The sequence below is a fragment of the Phyllopteryx taeniolatus genome, chromosome 18 (genome assembly GCF_024500385.1).
Source record: "Phyllopteryx taeniolatus isolate TA_2022b chromosome 18, UOR_Ptae_1.2, whole genome shotgun sequence".
NCBI lineage: Eukaryota > Metazoa > Chordata > Actinopteri > Syngnathiformes > Syngnathidae > Phyllopteryx > Phyllopteryx taeniolatus.
The window spans coordinates 657,443-675,041 of record NC_084519.1 but is presented as its reverse complement, the minus strand read 5'-3'; the positions used below and the strand labels follow the sequence as shown (position 1 = coordinate 675,041).

At 45.2% G+C, this 17,599-nt stretch overlaps 1 protein-coding gene across 5 annotated transcripts in view; it reads right to left on the bottom strand.

Moving 5' to 3' along the window:
- The window catches only part of mdn1 (midasin AAA ATPase 1), a 126,999-nt gene that overhangs the window by 50,078 nt on the left and 59,322 nt on the right, over nt 1–17,599 (bottom strand). For all 5 annotated transcript variants that reach the window (XR_009785337.1, XM_061753188.1, XM_061753185.1 and 2 more), the window contains exons 39-58: nt 16,494–16,601; nt 14,959–15,147; nt 14,235–14,324; nt 13,896–14,159; nt 13,553–13,820; nt 13,071–13,230; nt 11,312–11,428; nt 11,032–11,240; nt 10,801–10,949; nt 8,247–8,446; nt 7,148–7,368; nt 6,743–6,856; nt 4,158–4,287; nt 3,764–3,870; nt 3,509–3,642; nt 3,223–3,389; nt 3,031–3,151; nt 1,788–2,001; nt 613–853; nt 399–522 (exon numbers count right to left, since the gene is read on the bottom strand). Coding sequence is in view for 4 of the 5 variants with exons in the window: in XM_061753188.1 (XP_061609172.1) it covers nt 399–522; nt 613–853; nt 1,788–2,001; nt 3,031–3,151; nt 3,223–3,389; nt 3,509–3,642; nt 3,764–3,870; nt 4,158–4,287; nt 6,743–6,856; nt 7,148–7,368; nt 8,247–8,446; nt 10,801–10,949; nt 11,032–11,240; nt 11,312–11,428; nt 13,071–13,230; nt 13,553–13,820; nt 13,896–14,159; nt 14,235–14,324; nt 14,959–15,147; nt 16,494–16,601 (3,327 nt within the window). In the remaining variant the exon portion in view is untranslated. The remainder of the gene's footprint in view (nt 1–398; nt 523–612; nt 854–1,787; nt 2,002–3,030; nt 3,152–3,222; nt 3,390–3,508; nt 3,643–3,763; nt 3,871–4,157; nt 4,288–6,742; nt 6,857–7,147; nt 7,369–8,246; nt 8,447–10,800; nt 10,950–11,031; nt 11,241–11,311; nt 11,429–13,070; nt 13,231–13,552; nt 13,821–13,895; nt 14,160–14,234; nt 14,325–14,958; nt 15,148–16,493; nt 16,602–17,599) is intronic.

Below are 17,599 nucleotides of genomic sequence, written 5' to 3'. Positions count from 1 at the left end.
CAACCAGTTATCAGGTTTAGAGGACCATTACTTATTCCACACAAGGCCAGGTAACTTTGAAGTTTTGTTTTCCCTTGATAAATGAAATCACCACACGTTAAGTTCACGTGGGTTATATTTGTCTGATATTTCCATTTGTTTGATGATCTTAAAGTGGGCAAACGATGCAAAAATGTAAGAATTTGAGAAGGGGATCGATACTTTTTTACAGCACTGTATCTGCTGTAAATATATTTTGATCAGTATTAAAGATTTATTTTCCTCTTAGTTTTGTTTTAAAAAGAGGCTCTTAGTGACTTAAAAAGTCAGTTCATACCTTTACAAAATGTTGCACAGCCATTTTTTTTTTTACAGGACAGTAGAGTGTATGGTAGAACATCTGAAAGCCTTTTGCTTACCTTTTCACGACCGAGCAGGAACCAGAGTGGCCGAAGTTGACTGACACTCATTGGCGTGGACTGGAGGCAATAGCGAATATGTCTGGAAAGTTCTTGGCGTAAGGTTTCCAATGCTTCTTGGTCACTGTAAATCAAGAGATGGAAAAAAAATAAAAAAATAAAAAAATCACTCCAACATAGTTTTGTTTGGCTATGGTTTTAAGTCAAGTTGTACCTATGTGAAAAAGATAACTGCAATATATCTGTGCTGAGCCTCAGCTGGTTGAGTACAGCCGCTTCCTCCATCAGGGGCCACAACTGAGCCCTGCGGATTAGGTGCTGTAGTTCTTGTCGAGACGGAGGGAACCCTTCCGCTGGTCCAGCCTCTTCATACATGCTGCGGGTCTCCGAGAGACCACTGGAAGACATCTGGTGCTGCAGGTGCTCCACACTTGACGCCAACCTCTCCAATATTGCTTATGAGTAAATACAACAAGTGTGGTCATTATCATTGTCTTCATCACTGGTTAGTGGGCCACAGTTACAGTTTTTCCTTTTTACTTTTATGTGCTGTTAATATTCAGCACATTTCAGGTTTTAAAAAACAAAATAAGCCATCTGAAATTCTATCCAACCTTCATTTTCTGTACAACTTGACCTTGTTTGGATTGTGGGTGAACGCAAGCCCTATCCGAGCTGACTTTGGGCAAGAAACGGAATACATTGTCCACAATTGAAACATTCACACACACGGTCACACACGGGGCAATTTCGAGCCTTTGGAATGACGGAGGAAGTCAGACTACCCAAAGAAAACCCGCACGAGCGTGGAGAGAACACGCAAACTCCAAACAGGAAGGCCGCAGCTGGGATTCGAACCCCAAACCACAAAACCGGGGCGGACATACATACCACTAGTCCAAAATTCAATTTCAGAGCGTGCAGGTCTGCTCATTCTGAAATGATCCATCATTCCAGATATCAAATTTGACATCAAATGACATTTAAGAATTGCAGAACAGATTCGGTCTTCTTTTCTTCCATACACATCACAACCTCATCATCAATTTGAATCATAATGCAGGCTCGGGCCGCGATACCAAAGCGGACAAATTAAAACAGACTTCTATCAGTAATGGATATCGTGGAATAGAAGATTCTTTTAAGTCAAACTATTTCCCACATTCAAATGTAAAGGTTCACGAAGAACTTTACGTGGTTGCAAAGGACCAGATATAGCTGTGGAGTCGGAGTTCACGCTGGTGTGCAGACACCCGCTTTTTTTTTTTAATCTTTGCCATTTTTAAAGTCTGTTTGCATGCACACTTTTATAAAAGATACGTTACCTTGGCACTCTTCACAACTTGTAAAATGTGTACCGGTACTGTACATGACTTCCAAAATTCTTACCAGATTTTTCTGTATCCAGCTGGTTGTTCGCCAGCAGAACAAGTCCCCAGGCTTCAAGAAGACTTTCCTTAATGTCCGCACGAAGTCCAGCAACCTGAAGACAGACTAGTTCCTGCTTCCAAGAACTGAATGTGTGATCAAATGTGAGCTCTCTCACATCCAGGGCTTTACTCAAAACTCTGAGCTGAGATGCACACTTCGCAACAGTCTCCATCTAGAAGAAGATAAGGGATGTGATGTGATGTGGATTTTTAATTTTGATTTTCATCTGTCCTACCTGAACATCAGTTCCAATCCACTTGAACAAAAACATACATTGTGTGTATATATATATATATATATATATATATACACGGTGTTCCCTCACCACTTCGCGCTTCACGTTTTGCGGCTTCTGTGCTTTGTATTGCAATAGTCCGGTGCAATGACCATTGTGCAAAGGGCGTTGAGACTTCAAGGAGTGGATGCGGTTTAAAGTGACGAGTAGCGCGATCATCTGGGACAATGTCGATTGTGCAAATGTTGCAGATACTACGTCAGTCGATTGTGCAAATGGTGCAGATGCTACTCTGGCGTGAGTGGCCAGTATTGGTCAACAACAGATATGCAAATAGTGCAGCGTGGCGAGACAACTACAGTGAGTGCACGAGTAATATTCCAAAATATTCATAAAAAAATAATAAAAAATACAGCCATATCGGCAGCCATTTTGCGGAAAGACGCGTTGTTTCATGTTGATGCGTGCGAGAGAAGGTTTCCCTGCATGCCAAACAAAGAGATGAGTTGACTCGGAGGATTTGTACATGCCTGTACTGTACGGACACTCATACAAGGCGCGTGATTGGTTCCCGGTGCGACATCGACCAATGAGAGCACGAGTGGATTTATCCCGTGAGGGGGGTGGCAAATCCTACTTCGTGGTTTTTCACCTCTCGCGGGGGATTCTGGTCCCCATTAACCTAAAAAAACGAGGGAACACTGTATATATATATAAAACGAAACAAACAAACAAAAAACAAATAGAATGAACTATAGGATTGGGACCGGGCTTCATTGACGCCCATTATAATATGGATTGAGAAGGGGAAAAAAAAAAGTCTTGTTTTTAACCCCCCAAAAATCTTCAATAAACCATTGAACATTTTCGGGGTTGGTTCCCAGCCAAAAAAAAGAGGGGGGAGAGGGGGGGCTAACCCTGACCACTGTAGTTAGAAAACAAGTTCTGAATTTGAGGGTTTCCAACCTTGAACGGCAGACATTTTCCCAGTGTTCTCTGGATGCCTTTCAGAGCCAAAGCCACAGACACCGGAGTGGACAGAAGAGTCTGAATTGCTCCTACAACTGCCTTTAGCTCCTTGTAGCATCTGGGGAAAATGTATGCCAGCTATTATAATCATGGAAATTGTACGAGTTCATATCGGGGGAAGTCGCTTACTCTAGTGTGACGTCGGCATCTCCCAGCAGGAGGAGGGGCAGACGCAGGATGAGGTGCTTCTGCACCCACTGCCAGTGCATTGACATCACAGCGACCCCTTCAGTATCTGCTGGCATCTTGTTGCAAACATTCCAGAAATGATCAAGCCACTGCAGGAGCCGCAAGATCTAAATATGAAATTACATGTGAAGTCGTATGGAGAAGAAAAGCAAGGCTTTCAGCAGCCCATCGGTTGGGTTTTACTTTGTCGTAGTAATGGATAGTAAAAGGAGCGGCACGGCTTGACCTCAAACATAACGTGGTCTGGGATGTAAGCCTTCCCGCTGTGCACCGCCTGAAGCGTGAAGGAATCCCACAGGTCAAAGAAGCTGTGGAGGTGTATCAGTACTGGATGAGCCAGGTGACCAATGTCCACAGTCCCTGTGTTGGCAGAAAAACCCAAGTCCATTCTGATTTTGACTGTATATACCCACCCAATTTATAAGCCAGTCAGGAGGATATCAGGTCAAAGAATGTGTGGACTTAAGGTCCCTGTGCAGACCTTTGGAGAAGGCTGTGGCTATTCTCAGGGCACAGTTATGAGCAGACAGGTTGACAGTGCAGGTGCAAATTACTGCTCTCTCTTCTCTGTCCTTCAGAAGAGCGATCCTGGAAGGAAGCAAGCAAGCAAGTAACCGATACCAATACAAACCGTTTGTACGTTGCACAAAATGTCACTTGGGCAACTTGCAGCAGATTTGCAATTGATAAGCCAAAATACATGACCGGTATACAATTCAGATATGAAATGTTCAAATTCTCAGTGACAACAAATTACTTTTGAAACACATTTTGAAGTGACGTTCAATGTAAACATTTCCCTTTGTTTAGCTCGTTGCTATAGTTGTACCTGCGTATATGCCGAGAATAATAATTACGCGGCGTCGATCTCCCACCTGTTGGCAACTGCATTCAGGGCCTCCAGAAACTCCGTATATCTTTTCTCATCCTCAAAGTTACACTTGTTGGCTAAAATGTCCAAGTACTGCTTGTTCCATCGCATGTCCACCAGAATCTTGTGCTCATCTGGAGGGATACAAAAAAATAAAAAATACTCAACAAGTCTGTGACAAAGAATATTTGTAATGTATGCATCAAGATTCCTCGAAGTGATGCAACGGTATTTTTGTTTAGTCGTAACACAAGTATACTGTAGCCTTCCTTTATTACACTCTCTTGGAAAATATATATATTAAAAAATTTTTTTTCCTTGAGCCATCCATCATCTTATCGTGGTGGAGGCGTTTGTTTGTTCCAATGATCCCAGGAGCTAAGTTGTCTGGGGCTTTATCTGCCTAACAGGGTCACCCATGACAAACAGGTCCTAGGTGAGGGACCAGACAAAGCAGGGCTCAAAGACCCCTATGATGAAAAAAAACAAATGGTGTTAGGTTTCCCTTTCCCGGACGTGGGTCACCGGGGCCCCCCTCTGGTGGCTAAGTCTGGATGGTGGGGCTTGAAGGTGAGCGTCTGGTGGCCAGGCCTGCATCCACGGGGCCCGGCCGGGCACAGCCCGAAAGCGTAACGTGGGTCCCCCTTCCCATGGGTCACCGCCTGTGAGAGGAGCCATAGGGGTCGGGTGAAGTGTGCGCTGGGACCTCGAGGGTGCATGGGAGCTCGCCCAACCAGTCTACATGTGTTTTGTGGACTTGGAGAAGGCGTTCAGCCGTGTCCCTTGGGGAGTCCTGTGGGGTGTGCTTTGGGAGTATGGGGTACCGAACCCCCTGATACGGGTTGTTCGGTCCCTGCACAACCAATGTCAGAATTTGATCTGCATTGCTGACAGTAAGTCGGACCCGTTTCCGGTGAGGGTTGGACTCTGCCAAGGCTGCCATTTGTCACCGATTCTGTTGATAACAGAGGGGGTCCGGTTTGGTGGCCTCAGTATTGCATCTCTGCTTTTTGCAGATGATGTGGTTCTGTTGGCTTCATCAAGTCGTGACCTCCAACTCTCACTGGAGCAGTGCGCAGCTGAGTGTGAAGCGGCTGGGATGAGAATCAGCACCTCCAAATCTGAGACCATGGTCCTCAGTCAGACAATGGTGGAGTGCCCTCTCCGGGTCGGATATGATATCCTGCCCCAAGTGGAGGAGTTCAAGTTTCTCGGGGTCTTATTCACGAGTGAGGGACGAATTCAACGGGAGGCGTATCGGTGCAGCGTCTGCAGCGTTGCAGACTTTGTATCGGTCCATTGTGGTGAAGAAGCAAGTCCCACCCTTGAGGACTTGCACGCTGCCAGAACTAAGACAAGCGCGTGCAAAATCCTCTCAGACCCTCCACATCCCGGTCACCGGCTCTTCCAGCTCCTTCCCTCGGGTAGGCGCTACCGACAATTTGCAAACTAGAACTAGCAGACATTCCAACAGCTTCTTCCCTCTTGCGATCAACTTCTTAAACAGCTAACCTACAATTCCATTGCAACATGATGGCAATTTTTTGACTTGAGTTCGTTGTCACATTTACGCGGGGCCAATTATACATTATTCGCGCACTCGCTGCGGTAGTCTCGCCACGCTGCACCGTTTGCACATCTGTTGTCGACCAATACTGGCCACTCATGCCAGAGTAGCAGCTGCTCCATTTGCACACTGATTGAGGAGTATCTGCAACATTTGCACAATCAACACTGTCCCAGACTATCGTGCTACTCGTCACTTTAAACCGCATCCACTCCTTGAAGTCTCGGCGCCCTTTGCACAATGGTCCTTGCACCGGACTATTGCAATATTCGTCATTCGAACTGCTCTAAGTGCTAGAGGACTTTGCATCTTTTTGCACAATTGTCAAAAAAAAATAATAATAATGTACCGGCATTACCAGATAACAAGCAACCCTTTATTGCTCAGTGACTGTTTTTTTTTGTCAATGTCTTTCTGTCTCCAAAGTGTTCTCTGTCAATGGACCGTCTGTTGTCGTACTCGAGCGGCTCCAACTACCGGAGACAAATTCCTTGTGTGTTTTTTGGACATACTTGGCAAATAAAGATGATTCTGAAGCCTAAAGGCGAAGCTCTCAATTTACTGGTCGATCTACGTTCCTACTCTCACCTATGGTCACGAAAGAACAAGATCCCGGATCCAAGCGGCCGAAATGAGTTTCCTCCGCTGGGTGTCCGGGCTCTCCCTTAGAGATAAGGGTGAGAAGCTCGGTCATCCGGGAGGATCTCAGAGTAGAGTCGCTGCTCCTCCACATCAAAAGGAGCCAGATGAGGTGGCCGGGGCATCTGTTTAGGATGCCTCCCGGACGCCTCCCCGGTGAGATGTTCCAAGCACGTCCCACCGGGAGGCGACCCCGGGGACGACCCGGGACACGCTGGAGAGACTAGGTCTCTCGGCTGACCTAGGGATCCCCTCGGAAGAGCTGGAGGAAGTGGCTGGGGAGAGGGAAGTCTGTGTTTCCCTGATAAAGCTACTGCCCCCGCGATCCGACCTCGGATAAGCGGAAGAAAATAGATGGATGGAACATTTTAAGAAAAGTTTACCGATGTTGTTTGGCTGCAGAAGCTCAGCGAGGGATTTGCCCTGAGCAGCAAGTTCACTACTGAAAACAGCCTTCAGAGCTCGGTTTCCTGCTTCCACTTGAACCAAAGCCAGAGCTGCAAAACCAGAGAATCGTGTTTTAGATTAGGTCTTTAATGTTGAACAGACAAAATACAATGTACATTAGATGCCATCTACACTTTTAAATATATTCAGTATTATCTGAACAAATACTAAATTGCAAGAAAGATGGTACTAGTGTACAATTCGAAATTATTCAGCTGTCAACGATCAAGAATATGTATTGCAGCAGATTGAATTCTGCAATCTTGATACGGCTGTTAGTGAATCACATAGAATGGCAAATAAAGATGATTCCGATTCTGATTCTGATTCTGATAACCAACCTGGGGCATATCTGTAGCTCTTTCCCAGATGTGAGAGCCAGGAACTGCGCATGATCCAGTCTCCATGAGAAGCACGCTCAGTGACAAGTCTGACTGCTGTTGGCATCAGCTGCAGCATATCTTGCTCCACACTTTCCCCTCCCTCCAAGAAGACCTGATCTTCACAGAAGCCAGTGCTCTGAAGTGCCTTCTGCAGGTCACTCAGACTTAGTGGGCGATTTCTTTTAAAAAAAAAAAAATGGGTTGAATTAGATCTGTGAGTGAACAGGACCTGAAAGATTTGTACTCCGGGTCCAGAGTTATGTGACCTATCAAAACAATGATGTATGTATGGGAATTCTAACCCATCCATACACACATTTGGGAGACAAGGACATTTAGCGACGCATGAGGTGGTGAAGAGAAGCCATGCCTCGTGTCCAATTTCACTTCACATCAAACGTTAATTATGGATTGGATTTTGTACTTTTGTGTATTATTTTGTTGTTGTGTTGTCTGTCCTTTTGTAATCATGATACTCCTCCTCATGGCTTTGAATTGCCCTCAGGGATAACTAAAGCAGATGCCTCGATCAATCGGTTGAGATGGATATGCTGCTAAATTACATTTGCGTGTGGTGAAGGGCCGAAAGTCTTTTTTGGGATCTAATTTGAAGTCGGACATTTTATTTTATTTATTTTTTTTTATTTTTTATTTCCTCGACAGCTGCACTCACTTCGTTCACTGAAGCAATGACGTCCTGCCACTGGCTGCGTTTCGTTTTAAGTGTCGGGGCGCTTCCAATGCCACCTCCCTCACTGAGAAGCATGTCAACTTCGGTCTCTGAAAAGTTTCTTTTTTTTTTTTTTTTCCCCCCCCTCTACAGTTTGATAGAATTGTGGCCATACGCCATTTGTAGCTTTTCTGCGCAAGTACGTTTTTATTGAGTAAGAAACCTGTTCAATTCCTTGAAAGTGGATCATTTCCTGATGAACCGTTATGGAACACCATTGTGCTCGGGCACAGTGGTTGAGAATCACGGACTTAATATATCGAAAAGTGTTGGGAAGCACTGGTTTAATATGCGGAAAAAGTGTGGGGATTCAATGCTGATCCTTACCGTTTACCCTGTAAGCTGAGAGTGTTGAGGCAAAATGACAACACCTGCCCATCTCGGAGGACAGTTGAGAAACAGGAATCTTCGGTGGAGAGTAATGCGGAAGGGAAGCTGTCGGGCCAAACTCCAGGACAAAGTAACCCGGTGTCCCAGTTGTTGGTGTCCAGAATAGCCAGGTGCTGCTCAATCACTTGCTGGGCGAGCTGGAAAAATAACATGCAGTAGGTACATTGGACAATATAGTATATCCTCTGGAGCTGACGAACACGCACCACAAGACAAAGAGAAAAAAAGAATCCAAAAACCTACATTGTGTGATATCAGAACAGACTGATTTAATCCCAAAACATTTTTTAATGATATTTTAAAGCTCCATTTGGCAGGTAGAGCCCATTGGAGCCGTCTTTGCTCGGTGATGTATGTCTTGAGTTTGGCCATGGAGACCTCAGTACCAACTTGCTTCGATTTCTGGTTGTAGGTCATAGAATTTAAGCGGAGAGGTTTGAAAGTCCCACTGATCCGAGGAGCTCAGTTGTCAGGGGCTTTATGCCTCTGCGATGGCCACCCAAACAAGGATCAGAAAAAGCGCTGCTCAAAATTCTGTATTTTTCCCTGGCCCCGTCGCAGGTCACCGGGCTGCGCCTCTGAAACCGGGCTTGGGGTGGGGCTCTATAGCGAGCAACTGGTTGCCAGTCCAGCACCCATTTGCCCAACTCCTTTCATCTGGAGACGGGCCGCTCCTCTTCGCCTTGTTTATAAAACCCATATAAGACAGAAGGATTAGGCAGAGGTCAGACATAAAAGGGATAACAATGGAGTATTTGCAATCTCCTCCTGTACGAGAAAGCAAGAGACAAGAGCTGGCTGCTGGCCCCTTTCGTCGAAGAAAGGATGAAATATTATTCAAGCCTTGGAAAATGAAAACATATGATTGACAAAGCATGTCAAAGCTTGTTTAAGGTTTGTTGAACAACATTTGGGCACGCCAGTTAAATACGAGGAGAATATAGTCTGGTCTGATGAGAGCAAAATTGAACCGTTTGGATGCTATAACGCATACCACGTTTGGAAGAGAAATGGCACTGCACGTCACCCTAAAAACACCATACCAACAGTGAAGGTCGGAGGTGGGAACGTGATGGTGTGGGGCTGCTTTTCAGCAAATGGTACTGGTCAACTTTACATGATTGAAGGAGGGATCATTGGTCAAATGCACCGAGACATTCTTGACAAAAATCTGCTGCCATCTACGAGGAAAATGGAAATGAAACGCGGGTGTACATTTCAGCAGGATAATGATCCAAAACATACTGCCAAATAAATTCTCAACTGGTTTCAAAGGGGGAAAAAATAAAGCTGCTAGAATGGCCCGGCCAATCACCTGACTTGCATCTAATCGGAAATCTATGGAAAGAACTGAAACTCAAGGCCCATAAAAGAAGCCCACGGAACCTTCAAGATTCAATGAAAAAAAAAAAGTGTAATTAAAAAAGGAAAAGAAAAGAACGACTGTTATCTGTTGTTGTTGTTGTCGCCTGTTTGTGAACCAAGACGGAAACACCTGGGTGGAGTTAGTAACTGCAACAATCTTTTAGTTCAGTGGTTCTCAACTGTTGTCACCCTGGGACCCGCATTTTCTATTGTCACTAAGTCGCGGCCCATTTTTACAGAAGTTGGGAATAATAATGAACACGTATTGTCAAAAATAGCGCTTGCAAAGATGGATACGCACAGATAGTCCATAACGAACACCATCTTCAAGCAAAAGGGTGTTTCCAGTATACTGAAGAAACCCTAGGCAGCATTTTGATCATCAACTTTGTGGCTGTGTGATCGGATTTGCGGTCGTAGGTCTTGGGCACTCTTGTGAAGAGAACGGTGGAGCTATCAACATGAACCGGGTAGTGTGTGTTGGCCCTGAGTCAAGGTGAGCAGCATGCATCTCATCCCAACTAAAGCCATCGTTGATGGTGCATCACTTCCCCCTTCCCGAGACGCCGGATAGGAGAGTGTCCAAGAATTTGAGTGCAGCGACTGCAGTAATGCCGACTGTGCAGCACGCTGTCGTGGTGAAAATAGCTCAGCTGGAAGACAGAGCTCTCAATATAGTGTCGCTCCACACTCTCACTTACGGTCACAAGCTCTGAGTAGTGACCAAAAGAACAAGATCACAGATACAAGGGGCCAAAATAAGTTTCCTCTGCAGACGGTCTGGGCTCTCTCGAGATTGGATCGTAAGCTTGGTCACCGGGGAGGGGTTCAGAGGACAGCTGCTGATCCTCCGCATCAAGAGGAACCAGAGGAAGTGGCTCAGGCATATCGTTAATCAAATGGGAGGAGGTCCCGGGTAAAACCCAGGACATTCTGACGAGACCGTCTCTCGGCTGGGCTGGGAACGTCCCTGGATTCCCCGGAAAGTGCTGGACAAGGTGGCCAGGGAGAAGGAAGTCTGGGCCTCTTTGCTTAGGCTGCTTCCATAGTGTATCTATTCATCGAAGTCATCGAAGCAAGAATCCTCAAATGATGCATTTCAGAACATATTCGTGATACTTGATACCTTTTGGCTGGCAGCGGTGTGCTGACTGAAGGAGTAAGCCTCTTGACAGGCATGCTGCAGCGCACTGGGCAAATCCACACCTCTCTGCAGCTGGCAGTACAGTAGAGTGGCAGCATGGAACATTGAGGCCACCGATGACACAGGGGAATCTAGAGTAATGAAAGCGGTATTTGATTTCGTACACCGCCAGAGTAGCCAACGGCATCGTGAAATTGTGTAGCTGATGCTTACCCCAGATGGCAGATTTGATGCTTTTGTGGATTTCAATCAGCAAATTACACACACAATCACCAGTCACTCCTGCAGTGCGAAGCAATGTTTTCAAATCCAGCGTGTCCCAGGAGATTCCGTCATTTTCCCCAGGGATGTAAATCTCTACCCCTCTGTTCCTCATGGCCCTGGAGAGCTCCCCGTGCACAGGGTCCATTGTCAGGAACAACCTGCTCAGTTCAAATCAAATGAAATGTTATTGATGATTAGTAAGAGAAAGTTAACATAACTTGAATACTACCTGAAGTTAGGGTGTGGCGTAATTATTGGGGTCTTCCCATCTATGACTCCACGTTCATTAATAGTGAGCGATCCACCAGGTTCCAGCAGGGCATTGAGGCGATCCAAAACAGAGGCACTGAACACATCGTACACAATCCAGTTCAAATACCTCAATATCTCAGACTTTCAGGACAAGGTGTCAGTTTCTCAGGACATGAGAAATCATTTACATTTGGAAATGGAGATAGTCAAGGTCCCCCTTGAACCCTATCGGAATTTGGCCCACAAGCGTTGTGGCTTTTCAACATGCAGCAAATTCCATTCTCGTCATTGCAGTCAGGATTGTGGCATTTTCATTCTTTCGAAAGGATCAACAATTGTTCCTGTGTACAAAGAAATGAAGAAACCGCTGTACCTACTGTGACCAGCAGGCTTAGTTGTGTTCTGAGGGTGCTTTACTGAATCCAGCACAGGCTGTTTTGAACCTGTGCTATGAAATCTCAAGACTATCAAGGCATTCCAGAATCAAATGTTCTGCCTGGTGTCACAGTTGCAGGTCCTGGGTCCTTCCAACACACCCAAGACACAAGACACACCGCTAATAAAAAGCTAATAAAGTGGCTAAGAAGAAAACAGACTATTCTGAAGAGTCCTGATATGAACAATATAGGACATGTGAAAGAAGCCTGGAGAAGGCACCCTTTAAAATTGACAAGGTTGGAGCACTTTGCTCACGAATAGTGGGCCAAAATACCCGTCAACACATGCTAGGAGTTTGCTTGAGAATTGATTCCCTCAAAAGGTTGTGTCATCAAATTTAGTTCCAGGTCAAAGAATTTTTGGCCAGACCATTTTCCATTGTGGGTTTTTCTTTTGGGTTCAACAATTTTGTCCATGTTTATACTGTATATAAACTATATACACTCCACTTGAAACAGTGAGACGAGAGATCCAATGTTCAGCTTTCATTCGAGGAACAGGGATCCCTCGAGATACGAGTGTTTCAAGATACGGGCCCTTGACCGGCCGGGCTTTTGCTTTGTCGCGAGCCCAAACTTGAGAACGTGTGCTGCATGGCAGGAGGACGGTCCACTGGACAACAAGCAGCACTTTGGCTCATATAATTTGGAAAGGTTCTTCAAAAAGAGCTTTCAAGCTGTACATTGCCGCTAGCAGTTGGCGTTTACTTGAAACTAACTATAAAAGAAAGAGAATGGGACGTGTATTACGATGGAAAACACCACAGCCACAAGGGCGAACAATGAACATAATACAAAAATCAAATACAACACCACCAGCTGTGGACAACAGAGCGCCGGAGAAGTTACGGAGCTACGTCGACAGAAGTCCCGAGCATTTGATTTGGAGGAATCACTCTGAAAATATCGATCGGCACGCAAAACAAAGAAGAAATGAATGTAACGTGGTTTTTGCAAATGTTGTAACTGTATGTTTGTACACAACGCTGTTGAGTAGAACTTGTTGGGTAAAAGACATCAAACTCAAGTTTTTGGACCGCTGACAAGAAATGCAGCCTTTCTGCACAACAGAAGCAGAGAGTACGGGAGTCGAGCGAGTGTAGGGAAGGAGGGGGGGAGAGAGAGAGAGTGAGAAAGAGGGCGCATTTAAAGGTACGGGCACGCAAATGAAACTTCAGTTTGTGTTTGCGACTTTTGGATCGATTACACTTTGTAACGGGTTACCAGCATCACTGGTGCTGCAGTAACAACAGTTGCCATCTGAAAGCTGTACTGAAATAAATATTCAATATTTCTTACCTGCAGAAGTTAACATTGTCCATGAGCAACCAGTCACCTGCGTGCAGGGCTTGTATTAGCATTCCATCTAACCACTCAAATCCTCCATTAGTCCAGCCATCCTCCTGCTGGGACATTTGCTCCTTCAGTAGCATGAAGTCCAGTTTCAGTTTTGACATGTCTAGGGGGTTAGCACAAGCAAAAGTGTCATACATTTACATTCAAATCCATAGTCCCATACGCCTCATCGCAAGGAGCGGACAGTGGAGCCCCCGGCCAAAGCAGCAGGGCGTTGGAGTATGTATTATATATATAGATATAGATAGATATATCGATATTCCATGATAGTGAAGTTTTCCATGATATGAAATTGTTTTGGAAAGCGTCTGTATAGTTTTGTCTCGATTTTTCCACAAGCGATTTAAAACTTTGAAAACTTATGACTCCCAGCTTTTATAATATGATCAACCATTTGGGAATTGCGTACATTTTATCCGCATTACCTGTGAACACTTTGAGCTTTGTGTTCAGTTTTTGCAAGAGGAGGATGATGACTTCCAGTTTGTCTAGCGCCTCAGAGCTCAACGTTCTGACAGAGCTTTCCAGCTTCTCGTCCCTTAGCCACTGGCAAAACAGACCCCACGTCTGGAGCAGAAACTCCGTGTCATGAAGGCCTACTACATCCAGTGACATCAAGCCACGCCGTGTTACCATGGCAACCAAGTAGTACACACTTCGAAGAACATGTTGCCAAGGACGCATGATATCCACCTTACAAAGAAAGAGATGGTGGTCGTCAATGTTTAGACAATGAGGGTAGTCTGCTCAACGAATCCACAAAGTTACCTGCTCAAAGCCTCCCAGCAACTCTGTGGTGTCCATGGCACTGTTCATGGCCATGACCCTGAGGCGGTTTCCTGACAAGAGAGCAAGCAGTCTCACCAGGCTGGTCTTTCCACTGCCTGTTGGCCCAACCAGTATGGTCATCCAGTTCATCTCAACGCATTTCATCAGGGACTCGAGCGGCCGCAAGGCTCGGTGTGTGATGGAGAGTGGGGGATCTAAGCCCGCAGGGGCTCCACCGCTACGCTGCAGGACAGAGAAGCCCACCTAATGGGGATATTTTAGACAATTACTCATTTCATGTTGTTGCAGGAAAACAGGTGCTTTAAGAGCAGGATCTACCTGTAAGCTGAGTGGAGTGATATGAAATTGTCCCGAACCCACGTAAGGCTCAACGTCTTCCCCAAACACTTTCCTGAACACAGTCAGCACCTGGGTCGTGGAAGAAGAGGTTCAACAATTTAACGCCATGTTTCACACCAATGAAAATCATTAGACTGGTAAACGAGTTCATTTAGGTTTATTTCTTTCAGATAAAAGCTTTTTTGCTGTATGAATGTGAGGCTTTGTAAAGCGCTTTGGGCACTGCGATAGTGTAAATGAAGCGCTAAGTGCAGTCAATGTTTGGAGTCTCTCTTTTGTGGTTTGAGGGAGTGAGAGAGAGCAGCCACTCAAATAAGAGTATGGTCCCGCCGATGCGGATCACCCATCACCACCACCCTTTGGTCATGAAGAGCATCGTATAAGTCTCGACCAGACATGACAAAGCTGATAAGGTCCACAGCGTCCCTTGCTCGAGTGATTTGAACGGCTGACTCTCATCTATCAGCGTCCCGCCAATGGTGATTTGTTTGCGCAACTACAGTCCAGTGAACCCCCGTTTATCATGGGGTATAATGGGTAATAAGTGGAAAATCTGCAATATGGAGCCCATACAACCCGCTCCCACACACCTTAAACACATTTGAACTTACCAAAAAACACACAAAACAACAAAAACCCAATGGCAAGCATCGCAAGCAAATGAATCAAATCTAGCATTCAAGAGACCGATAAAACAGTTTACCTGTGCCTTGTCGGCTTCTGTTCTCATCTTGTCCGCGTACACCAAAGCCACATGTTGGCCAGGGCTGAAAAATCCCGGCGAGTGGTCTGCCTGCATTAGCTGACACCAGCGGAATATGTCACGCAGGTTGAATTCCCAGGGGCTTCCTTTTTGACCCCAGCGCCGTTCAACACTCACCTCCCGGAAAAGCTATCGAGGCACAAAGTAAACAATTCACTGCCCACGTGGGCTCAGGAACACTTCAGAAAACCCATGTCAGTAAATACAGTTTGGCGCTACATCCTCAAGTGCAACTTGAAACTCTACTATGCAAAGCAAAAGCCATTTCTCAACAACACAAAGAAACACCGTCGGCTTCTCTGGGCCCGAGCTCATCTAAGATGGACCGACGCAAAGTGGAAAAGTCTTCTGTGGTCCGACGAGTCCACATTTCAATGCGGGGGGGGCTGGGGGCACTTAACTAGAAAATAGGCCTGTTCAAAATTAATGCATTAATGCATATGATTAATCACCAAAAATAATCGCCCGGATGGGAAATTTTATAAAACAAAGGAAATTTGCATATAGTGCAGCGCTGACTTTTTTTTTTTTTTTTTTCCGAAGCACAACTTTAAAATACCATCTCAAAGCAAAATGTGGTATTGTGTGTGGTATATTTGGAGCCTGTGATTAACCGCTATTAATCCAAATTCCAAAGTGTGATTAATCAGATTTTTTTTAATCAATCGATTGACAGCCCTACTAACAATGCTTAATGTCCGAAAACAGAGCTCAATCGTCACCAAAATTTGTGAACATCTCTACTTGTGCCCACTTCGACCTCTGAAAATGTCAACGATCGCCCCAATATTTTGCCTTTTATGGACGTTAAGCGTTTTCCTCTCCATAGGCATTCACTAGAGAATAAGCTTAACATAGCCTCATGTCAGAAAACTACAAGCAATCCTCACCAACATGTATGCTGACATCTCTAAATATGCCAGCTTCCCTATCTGAAAATATCATAACGAAAGCCCCAATATAATAGATTTTATGGACGTAAAATATTTTCTCATTAAGCAATGTTAAGCTTTTCCTGTATACTGAGCACCTATGGAGAGGGCAACGCTTTAATGTCCGTAAAATCCAAAATACAGTATTACGGCGTTTATTCTAATATTGTCAGAGGTTGAATTGGGACTAAGGAGCGATGTCCACATCAATGTTGGTGACGATTGGTTGCAGTTTTCTGTCATTAAGCGACGTTAAGTTTTTTGTCTATCGCGAGGGTACGACAAGAATGTTCGATAAAAACAAAAACAGAATGATGTCAGTGCATGCACGCAGCAGAACATTTCTTTCAAAAACCTAATAAAATGAAGATAATACTTCATGTTTTGAGCCTGGATAGCAGCAAATCGGTGGGGCGTATTATACATGGGTAGAAGGGTTTTCCTTATTTTTGGGCGGGGGGGGTAGTTTCATTATAGTTTCAATGCCAAAACGTAATGGCAGTGTTCTGCCACTTTTATACATATATAATAATAAAAACCTACTCTGTCACTGAACTGCACCATTCTAGAAATGATTTCTTTATCAATGGCTGGAAAATGGGAAACTCCTATGAACTCCATGTCCTTGCTGGTGAGCTGGTCCACAAACATCTAGAAAAACAAACAAACAAACAATAATCAGGGTTACAGTGGTCAATGACAAGAGACAAAATTAAAGGCTTAAGAAATATAGATTAATAATGATTAGTATCACATTAATACTAATTGCACAACATCTCTATCCCCACCCGTGACCAGTTTGGTACACTGCATTTCCCCAGTTTTAGGAACAGAACTCCATCCAGCTGTACGGCACAGCAAAGCAGATCCTTCACAGCTCTTCAGAAGAATTAAATTCCATCCATCCATTTAACGTAATCATTATCCTCACTAGGGTCGCGGGCATGCTGGAGCCTATCCCAACTATCTTGGGGCGAGAGGTGGGCTACACCCTGAAATGGTCGCCAGCCAATTGCAGGGCACGTATAAACAATTCATTCACACCTACAGGCAATTTAGAGTCTTCAATTAACCTACCGCACATGTTTTTGGGATGTCAGAGGAAACCGGAGTACCCGGAGAAAACCTACGCAGGCACGGGGAGAACATGCAAAGTCCACATAGGCGAGGCCGGATTCGAACCCAGGTCCTCAGAACTGTGTGACAGATGTGCTAACCAGTCGTCCACCATGCCATCCGAATAAAATTCCATTATAAATAATTGGAAATGGATGCAGCGATAAAGCTGCAGATACATTAGTTCCAATAAGAAATCGGCAAATAACAGACTCCGCAAAGTCTTCCAATATAGCGGGGATGATACTTTATTAAGACTGTAAAATCCATTCATCCAATCCATTTTGGTCCGCTTATCTGAAGCAGGGCTGCGGGGGCAGCAGCTGAAAAGCAGGGAAGCGCAGACCTCCCGGTGCGACATGCCCAGAAAACCACACCAGGGCGGCATCCTCAACAGATGCCCGAGCCACCTCATCTGGCTCCTCTCGATGCGGAGGAGCAGCTGCTCGACTCTAAACCCCTGCTGACTTTGCTTCTCACCCTATCTCTAAGAGAGAGCTCATCTTGGCCGCTTGTGACCCACAGCTCGTGAC